At 44.9% G+C, this 10,304-nt stretch overlaps 1 protein-coding gene across 5 annotated transcripts in view; it reads left to right on the forward strand.

The window, feature by feature from the left end:
• The window catches only part of map7d2b (MAP7 domain containing 2b), a 12,123-nt gene extending 1,825 nt beyond the window's left edge, over nt 1-10,298 (forward strand). The window contains exons 2-13 of one of the 5 annotated variants that reach the window (XM_020585354.1): nt 1,314-1,403; nt 2,731-2,820; nt 3,017-3,111; nt 3,540-3,613; nt 3,787-3,995; nt 4,292-4,430; nt 5,231-5,411; nt 5,679-5,783; nt 5,967-6,030; nt 7,360-7,486; nt 8,310-8,605; nt 9,057-10,298. In XM_020585354.1, coding sequence (XP_020441010.1) covers nt 1,314-1,403; nt 2,731-2,820; nt 3,017-3,111; nt 3,540-3,613; nt 3,787-3,995; nt 4,292-4,430; nt 5,231-5,411; nt 5,679-5,783; nt 5,967-6,030; nt 7,360-7,486; nt 8,310-8,598 — 1,463 coding nt within the window. In that variant the 3' untranslated portion in view covers nt 8,599-8,605; nt 9,057-10,298. Of the gene's footprint in view, nt 1-1,313; nt 1,404-2,730; nt 2,821-3,016; nt 3,112-3,539; nt 3,614-3,786; nt 3,996-4,291; nt 4,431-5,230; nt 5,412-5,678; nt 5,784-5,966; nt 6,031-7,356; nt 7,487-8,309; nt 8,606-9,056 lie in introns of all 5 variants that reach the window. The other 4 variants (XM_020585353.1, XM_020585355.1, XM_020585357.1 and 1 more) reach the window with 4 other exon arrangements.
• Nucleotides 10,299-10,304: the final 6 nt, after the last annotated feature.

Consider the following 10,304-nt stretch of genomic DNA (forward strand, 5'->3'; position numbering starts at 1 on the left):
ATGGGAGCAGCATGTGCAGCAGTCAACAGTCAATGTGCAAACTGAGAATGTAAACAGTACAGGTCGACAGTACATGACGTATTTCCTGGTAATAAACTCCTCAGCTGTTTAGGAGTTCATCACAAGACACTTGCCTGGTAACTGCTCTATGGTCTGATAACCTGACAGAAATATGGACACAATTGATCAACTAGTATCAACAGCTGACCTTCCAGGCCATAAACCAACCAGTTAGATCAGGCTACTTCAGCCTGATGATAGTGCAAATACCACAGGAAACCGACTGATGCTGCGCAGCAGAGCTTTGTTCAAACCCACATGTCAGATTCACGTGGAGATCCCAGAAGATCCAGAAACACCAGGACTGATTGATTTTGTGTTTAAAATGATGCACAAGACACCTAGAGCATTTCCATTTCATGGTATAGTGAAGCCATTAAAACGTAGACCGGGGTTCGGATGTCTCACAGCATAAAGCTTCGATGAAGACTTGGAACAAGATGAGACCGAGTATATGACCCTATGACAGAGTCTGATGCAAGGTGATTTTTTCCAGCCACATAAGTAAAGGTCCATTTCAGTGAAGCGCAGATGTCTTCACAGCGTTGTAAGTTACATTTTTCTAAACCTCTGAGTTTTGTTACTGTAAATTCACAAACAGTGTAAGTGGTTCAACTGCAAGCAGAACCAGGCCTTGTTGTTCATTTTTAGCCACCATAATGTGTGAGTCTGGGAAAGGGAATGTCAGCCATGTTGGTCCAGACTGAAGCTTGGTTGCCATTTGATTTATTTCCATCATATTTTGTACAGACATCCATGCTTCCCTGAGGATGAATTCTCCTCATTGTGGTGATCCACTGACTTGTCCTCCACTGCCACTATGTGGGTGACATCTGTGGCTCAGAGAGAAAGGTCTCCACACTTCTGAATGAATTGTCAGGCAATTTGGTGTTGACATGGGCCGCTTCACAAGTCCAAGTTTCCCTCACTTGCAGAAATGTAACAGACTGTATACACCTGGCAGCTTTTAGTGGTGGTACCCTGTAAGTAGTAAAATGCCAGGTCAAAACCAGCTGGCATTTGTACTGAGATGTTTGATTAAATAAAGGCTTTTAACATACTGTATATTGCTCCAACTGCAAGCGCCTGATTACCTAAGGCATATTTTCTTTACTGTTTACATCAGTGTGTGTGGATAAAGGTCAGCTGCTGTTACTGGTGTGTATGTCTGCTATGTGTTAGTGATGCAGGTGTGCTTGGATGAGTGTGTGAGTGTGTAACGCTTCGCCTTCTCCGCTTCACTTGCTGCCCAGGTAACCCTATGACCCCACCCTGCCATGCCATTGGCTCCGCTCAGCCCAATGAGCTTCCTGCTGCTTCCAGTGCCAGCAAACCCCGTAACGGTACAGACCACATGACTGTCAGTGTGCCACGCTCATACCGCTCCCCCGCCACCAGTCCTGCTGTCTCGCCTGTTCCTCTGTCTGCATGTGTGTTTTTCTCTGTGCTGTCACACCAGCTGTTTTGTGTTTATGTTGCAGTGCTGGGGAAACTTGCTTTTAAAATCATCTTCTCTTTTTACTCAACACATATGTTATAAGGACTGTTCTTAAAGTAAAACTGTTGCACAACATGCATGTTGTCTTTACGTACAGATGGAGCAAAAAGGTTTCTGAGTAGCTGGTTTTCTAAAATTGCAGCTGCGAGTCGTACCAGTCTGCAGGCCTGTACGTCTTTGTTTGCTTGACTTTATGTCAGACAAAGACATAAAGAACTGCAGGGAGCCACTGTTGATCCAGAAGCTGACGCCCAGCATGGAGCCAGAAACAAAGCGCATGCAGATCAATCATGATCTTTTTTTAAGATAAAATACAGGTATACATTCTGGTTCAGTAAATGCAACATAGTTTCTAGTGCACAGATCATTTTCTTGGTAGAAGTTTGCACTTAAGTCATAAACATTGTCCAGAAATAGACAGAAACCCTGTAAACCCCCTCATCCCAACAAAGGGCTGCTCCACTCCCTCTCTGCCTGGCCCAGGGCCTGTTCAGCGATGCAGACTGTATCATTCTCAGCAGGGAACCCAGTCTATAAAACACGCACAAACATCCTGAATGCACAAACACACAACATCATTTCCTGTCATCACTGGTCCATGTTCCAGATGCTGCCACTGCAGAAGTCTCTTCTTTTGGGAACTTTCTCAAATTCCTTTCTAGAGAGTAATTTCACTAAAACCTGTTCACAACGACAACGTCCAAAACCAGATTTTGGGGGAGATGGTTACTGTTAACCTTGTAAAAACCTTGTCTGGCAACTCAGTGACCAGGTCGGAGTGAGAAGTTCAGTGTTGACCTGCTGGTGCTGGTTCGCTCCTGGATTTCCTCTCAGTGTCGTGGCTCTGCAGCAGCTACCTCTGTGTCATCATCCTCCATTTTGTGATGAAGCAGATTGCCTGGTGAACAGGCCTCTGCCCCCTGTTCTGCTGCTTCTTATCTGTCTCACATCACAAAGGCTGCACGGTTCATCGATCAGCGGGATCATGTTCTGTGTGAGCTGGCAGTTTGGTGTTTGTCGTATGATGGGTGTTTGTTTTGGGATCAGGATGCTTATTGAACATTTACATCAAAAGGTAGTGTGTCAGCTGCTGCTACAGTCAGTGCTTTGGTTTACAGTCATGTCCATGTCCGTGTCTGTTACTTGTTCATTTTGTTTGCATTCTTTATCAGTTGTTGACTTCCTGTCTCCACCTGCCACGGATGCACCAATGAGCAAACAGCTGTCCAGCTCTGCTGCTGCCCTTCACTCCCCAGAGAGAGGTGAGAAAGATGAGCAGGTGCATAGAGGCGCTGAAGGCTTTATGTTTATTAGCTGTTGGTATATTTTACTCCACCTTGTCTTTTTCACTTGTGCGATTTCTCTCTGTCAACACTTTGGTGTTTTTATGCTATTTTGATCCTCGTGCGTGTGTGTTTGTTTGTTACCCATCACTGTCTTTTGTGTCTCATCGAACAGCTTCCCCCAACAACCACAGACCATACAGAAGTTCCTCCAACCGAAGGAGCATCGCTGGACTCCCCGAGGAGACGCCCAGGGCCAAAACACCCACGGTCAGCCCTCATACACAAACACACACTCACATATGGCATAAACACACACATGCACTCACACACAGGAGATTCACAGTCTTTATGTGTAAAGAACTGGGGGTCAGTGACTCACAGGACCAGGACTGGACAAGAAGACATGGATCAGTGTGACAAGAGAAAGAAGATTTCATTTCCATATCTGGCTCCTGGCAGCTGACAGGCCTGTCATTGATCCTGTTGTTTATAGTAGCTGTAGGCATGTTTACAGATGAATGTTGCAGTGAGTTTTTAATATCAGGAAGCTGCAATAAATACCTTGAAGAAGTCATAATTAGTGATATTTTTCAAAATAAGAAAATGTAACAAAAAAACAACTTGATAAATGTTTGATTGGTGGTATTTGTTTATAAGGTGCTCAGATCTTTATTGATGTTTGAAAAATGTTGCAGGGGGAGACTCCGAACACACCAGTCCGCAGTGCTTCCTTCAGGGCCAACAGCAAGGGCCCTGCCACACCGAAACGGTATGTCAGACTCACACACTGACACTTTCCAGGACATCAGGATGCTCTCGCTCCTCAGAGCGACTTCCAAGTCGAGCAAGGATCGTGGACCGAGGTCATATAAGAAGTGTGAGAAACAGCCACACAGGATTATAGTCCAGCTGACCTGGTTCAGTTCTGCTGTGTGTTTTCAGGGTGAGGTCAACCAGGAGTGGTGCCCAGTCTCCCTGCTCCCCCAGCCAGTATCCCCCCTCCCCGCTCCGTCAAAGAGCCGCCACCCCCAGCACCGATGACAAGGCAAACGTTGAGGTCAAAGGTCATGGCACCTTGGAGAGGAAATCAACCAAATCTGACAACTCGGAGAAGAAGATCCCCAAATCCACCAGCAGAGAACTGACAGCAGGTAGAGGCACAGTATGTACCGCAGACGTCTGTGTGTAAGCCTAGCGACAAGACATTTTGTGTTTGTAAGCCACCGTCTGGTCAAAGAAGCCATTTCCCACTCTGGATATGTACACATGAGCACATTATGGACAACTTTGCAGCTGATCCAGATCTTCAGACACTTGCAAAGAAGAAAGAGAACTAAAAATTAAATGTACTGGCTGATCTGGATTTTATCCTAAAGTTTGTCCAGACATCAATTGTTTTTTAAAGTCATACTGCACCACCTCCCTGTTCAACCTTCCCTGTCCCCAGAGTCTCCGGGCGCACCCACAGGCAGGAGTGTCGGGGGGACGACGGATGCTGAGGAGGCATCCAAACTGCTGGCAGAGAGACGGCGCCTGGCCCGGGTGCAGAAGGAGCAGGAGGAGAGACAGCGACAGGAGGAGGACAGGTGTGTGTTGTGTACGCAGTCACATATGTGGCATGATCGGTAATTCAGCTTTTTTCAGCTAGGAGTAAGTGATGTAGAGGAAGAAAGAGTTAGTGGCCAAAATTAGTTTCATGGTAGTTTAGGTGTGAATGTTCTAGTTAATGTTTGTCACATCGTAGGGCATGACTAAACTTGTTTTCCACTTTAAATTCATTTTAAATAAACCTTGTGTCTCATTGATTCATAATGAAAAACTATTTTCCTGACAAACAGTGAGCAATAAACTAGACCTCAGTATCTCATCACAGTCTGTAATGTCCGAAGTGTTTTCATCTGCGTCGCTACTCGGGTTTGTGGTCCAGTTCTGAGAGTAGTGGATGTTCTAAGCACAAAACATCCAGTCTTCCTTTGAAAGAAGGTGTACTGAAAAGAAATGACTACATCCATAAACAGGGTCCAGACTGTCAGAGTCTGGACTGAAGCAACAAAGGCAGAGACAGGGGGAGTAACCAGAGAAAAGTCAGTAATACACAAACAAGCATTTAGGAATCTGTAAATGTCAGTAGTGCAGTGAGTGGGATGAGTGAAAATATGCTGCTAGGACAGTGTTGTCGAGAGGTGCAGAGGAAAGAGGCCACACACCAACAGAGACTGCTGGCAAAGCCCCTTCCCTGCAGACAGGGTAAAGACAGGAGCGACCACAGCTAGACAAGCACCAGGTCGTCACAAGATCGAAACACCAGAGATCATTCTTTAGGACACCAGAAACTGTTCCTAGTCTGTGGTGACCGGAGCTGCTCAAAGCTCATGTGTCCCTTCAGGCTGAGAGCAGAGGAGGAACATCGGAGGCAGCAGGAAGCGAGAGAGCGACAGGAGAGAGCGGCACGCCAGGCCGAAGAGGAGAGAATGAGGCGGGAGGAGGAGAGGAGGAACAAGGAGGAAGAGGAGCGACGACAGAAGGAGCAGAGATGGAAGGACATGCAGGAGCAGCTGGACAGAGAGGTCAGCCTACACACGTCTTTTTTATTAATACTGTCCATACCTGTGTCTCAGTCCCTGTGAACTAGCTTGTGTCAGTGTTGGTTTCTTCTGTTTTATCTTCTGGAACAACGCTTGCACCCTAACACAGCTGGATACAGTCAGTCCATAATAATAATGTGACATGGCCACAGATCTTAATACATTTACAGATCAGCACTTTATTTAAAGTGGCATGTACATCATTTTACAATGGTCTACAGCCCCACTGTGTGTGTGGATATTTTCCAGAGGGAGGAGGCCTTCCTGCGAGCCCAGAGGGAGGCTGAGAGGAAAAGGCAGGAGAGGGAGCTGCTGCACATCCAGGAGGAGCAGGAGAGGCTGCAGAGGAAGAAGGTAGCACAGAGATGTGTGAAACGTGTAGAAATGATCAGCAGGTGTCATGACAGGAAAACCTATGACAGCAGAGCAAACTCCATTTGCTGATGAAAATCATGTAAAAGCTCCTGAACAATTAGATTAGTGGATATTTTATTGTTTCAGTGCAACCAGCGGTGTCTCTTCTTGACTTTTTAACAGAGAATTGAGGAGATTATGAAAAGAACAAGGAAGAGCGAGGTGGAGCCTCCATCTGGTGCCTCAGGTGAATATTTACTATGCCCTTCCTATAACACGTTTCTATTGTTGTGAGGACATTTATTGACCCCGTCACAATAAAAGCCTCCCAGCCTCTTCACGCCAAGAGCAATGCAAATCAATGATACGAAATAACACATTTTTCTGAGATGAATAAAACACAACACGTTTATTCACACCAAACATTATGCACCATAGAAACATATAGACGTCACAAAATGAAAACACATCAACTTGATTTTGCTACATTAAATGAGTAAGAAGTATAAATGTTGGGCTCATCCTATTCTGACAAAAAGATGAGAACATGGAGAGTTTCCCTGCTCGGCTGGGGAGCTCTGCCCTGCTGCCTCCGGTCCATGGCCCAGTCTGAGTTGTTGGTTCTAGTAACCGTGCACGTGAAGAGGCATCGTTGCTAGGAAACAGGACGTATCCATTTGAGTTTCACTAGACCCTCTAGCTGCTCAAAGGGAAATCATTAATGAGTTTTTAATTTTTTTTAATGTGGATGTGTTTTCTGTTTGCCCAGCACTGTGACTCAGCAGTCAGACAGCGAGGAGGACAGTGCCTCTAGTAACACCACAATACTGCAGCACTTTAGGCGAATGTTACTACTGATATCAGCACAAGTATCCCCAGAGGAAATTAAACAAGGTCATTTCTGCAGCATTCATAAAAAAAAAACTGTCAGATAAATAGCCTCTGGGACTCAGCAGGTGATGTTGGAGGGTGGTGACAGTTGTTGCAGTGCTGTTTGGGTTTTAGAGTGAAGACTGCACTGAAATATTTGCTCTCCTTTTTGAAACATAGCATAATTTCCCTCTGATCATTTGTCAAATGCTCCAGTCTAAAAAGAGGAATTCGTTTTTTGCACCTCAGTGTTTTATTGTAAACCTAAAGGTCTGAAAACTGATTTAAGGATTGTCATCCAAGAATTCAGTGCTCATAGAAACATCTCTTGACTAAAACCTTTGTATAAAGAAATGTTTTAAGTTATATCAGCATGCTGCATGCTTTACATTTCTGTGTCCTCTTTCTGAGAGGGTTGGAATATAGGAACACCTCTGTATATAATGCAGCCCAGTACAACACCATCTCCAACTATGACCTCTGTAATAAACGTATAATCGAATTTATGGATTTATGACAATTTCACCAAAAACTGAAACATGCTGAGCTTCATAAACATAGATGTTAAAACAGCAGTGTTGCATTGAAGTGCACCTAATAAAGTGGCTGGTTGGTGTAAACACCAATAAAAATATAAAGTAAAAGAAACAGTAGAAATCAGTGAGTTCTTCAGACAGTTTCTGACAGGAGTTTGTGTTTCCAGCAGAGGGTGTGGTTGCTGTGGAGGAGGACGCCCAGACTCCCGCTGAACCTCCCCTCATCACGCTGGGACCCCTGGAGAACAAGAGCTGCATGGACGAGCTGTCTGATGGAGTCCAGTCCATGGACGTCAGGTGAGACATCTTCGTTTGCCTTTCCCAGACTGTTCTAACATGTCTCTCAGTAACTCAGACCTGTGGCTCTGTTAACGCCACAGAGCTTCCTGCTCACTTTCAGATTTATTTTTATAAATATAACATTTATTTTAACACGACCCCTTTCACACCCGCTCTCCTTTCCACTGTGATCCCACCCTCGTCGCTTTTCCCTAAAAGTTGTGACAGCAGTGTTACGGGGTCAGACCTGGTTACACTGACATATCACTTTAAATGATGCAATGTCATTAACAGATAGACACGCACAGGATTATGACGCACTGACGCAGGACGCTGTCATGTACGTGCATACACCAGTCGGCCTATTTGGCTCCTTTATCCCACGTTAATCTAAAATGAATGTTGACATTAGAACATTCTAATGGTCATTTTCATCCTCTTTTAACTTGCTGATTATTTTCAAGGTTTCTTGATAAATTGTTTGGTGCTTGTCACAGTTTCCTAAAACCCAAGCTGATGTCATCACATTGCTGTTTTTGTGTGATCACCACTAAAACCCCCAAAGACCAAGCATGACAGCAGGCCTTTTCAACTGAGGTGCTGGAACTAGGGAAGGTTTTGTGTCACTGTTTGCAAAATGATGTAAATGATTTATTGATTATCAAAATAGTTGCAGATTAATTTTTGTTTATTGTGTAATCAATTAATTGACTTCTCATTTCAGCCCTAGTTCAGACAGAGATACAGTAGATTAATTTCTCTTGATCTAATGTCATAGCTGAATCTGTTTTCAACGGTGCTAATAAGTGAAACACTGTGTCTCTGTCATTGTGTCTTTAAGCTCTCCATCTGTCTCCATCAGCCCAGTGTCCAGGGACGAGCAGGTGAGCGCTCAGGAGTTTTCACCCGTCACCGAGGGAACAGACGGCTGCCCCCTCGAACACCTGATGGGCCTCGACAGCCAGACTCCAGGACAGCCACAGGGTGCAGAAACACCACCGTACCCCAAACTGCAGGCCAGCAGCGGGGTCGGGGACCTCAACAAGAACCTGCTGATCCAAGCGTACAGCGCTGCCTCTGAAACCTCCCAGCTCATCCACAGCGTCGGCCCGAGCAAGGTGGACATCTAGCAGCCAGGTAGAGACGGAGGTTCATGAGACACTCTACCTCTTTACCCATCGTGATCAGTTTAGTCATCAGGGTTAACCCCACTTTGCCCACCACTACAACTGTGTGTCTACTGAAAGATGCTCCCACAGTCACAGTAATTTAAAAAACACTGTCCAGAACTTGCAGGGTTTTCTGCAGCTGTGAGGCAGAGTGTTGTCCATGAGATGGATATACAGAGGAAAACAACACTCTGTTGGATAGGACATAAGTAATGTAATGAGATGAGGTGATTTGTCTGTGGTCATACTGTATTTTATTGTCATTTTTGTAGTTGTTTGTGTCGACCAGGACACTTGTGTAAAAGAGATTTTTAATCTCAGGATTTCTGGGTAAAATAAAAGTTAAATAAAATAAAACAGTTTTATTTATCGGTTTTGAGCTGTGTTACATTTACATTTGTCTTCTCTCTCCCTTCTAGAACCATTTTCAGGAGCAGGCTCAGTTGAAACAGGAGAAACGGAGCAGGAGAGCGTCACCGTCATTTGCAACAACAGCCATCATTTCTACCTGGAACAACCCGATTTCTCATCTGTTACCCAACCACACACACTGGTCACTTACTGACACAGTGTGAATGGACCGTTCTGACTTTTAGAAACACAACATAATGTGACAGAATCATGCAAATAATGTAAAGTAAGCTTCTTGACGTGATAATGAGACAACGGATTGCGATCTTGCATGTTTGTCACCTGAGAAAGTTTCATCAGCTTTATTCACCTAAAACTTAACCAAGAGCCGAACCTTTGTTTAATGCTGTACAAACTAATAAGCATAAGCTGGAGACTGAACTAGTTCATGTCAGCTCAGCTCTGCACACATTAACCCACCTGTCATAACAACCAGTACATCTCCAATATTGTCCAGCTGCATTGCCACAAAATATCACTCAACTATAATGTGCTTGAATGTGTCAGCCCAGCTTTGTAAAGCTGTATTTAGACCTGACCGGGTGGATGAGACTGACTCTGTAGCAGTTTATCCGGAGGAAGCCGTGACACAGACGCTGTTTAGTTTGAATGCTAAGCAGTGGCTTCACTGAGGACGAGCCGGCCAAGTTGTTTTATGGCTGTGTTCTTCTCCTTCTCATCGGTGGTTCTGATGGTTCCTGTATGTTGATCTCGCCGCCAACCTGCCGTAATGCTCACAGCCACTCTTGCTTCTGTACAGTCCCCATCTGCTGTAGATTTCCTGTCATCCCCTTGCAGGAGAAAACCATCAGCACCTGATACTAATGTCCCACTGATGATCCGTAACACCTAGCCTATAGCTGTGGTTTCTCTGCTGCTCGTCATTTGATTGATGGACGTTTTGTGGACCAGCACTGATCCACAGTGAGGTTATAACGACAGCCTGTGGTACAAGGATTAAAAAAAGCCCTATTTTTAGCTGCCAGCCAGGAAAATAATGACAGTGTGTTGTGTGTTTGCTTGGCTGCAGTTTATAGCATGCCCCTCTTATACGAGTTGTTTTAATAGTTTCACTGCTCTGAAAACACATATATTGCAGCTCAGCTCATTCCTGCAGTTCAAATATACCTCACTGATTCAGACCAGACTCTGGTGTTGACCTTCTCACAGCTCATCACCTTTGAGCCCTTAAACCTCTGTGCAGTCAACATCCTTCCCTACTGCACCTTCCACCTGCGCGTTACCCTCAGGCTGTT

The sequence above is a fragment of the Monopterus albus genome, unplaced genomic scaffold (genome assembly GCF_001952655.1).
Source record: "Monopterus albus unplaced genomic scaffold, M_albus_1.0 scaffold362.1, whole genome shotgun sequence".
In the NCBI taxonomy this organism is placed as follows: Eukaryota; Metazoa; Chordata; class Actinopteri; order Synbranchiformes; family Synbranchidae; genus Monopterus; species Monopterus albus.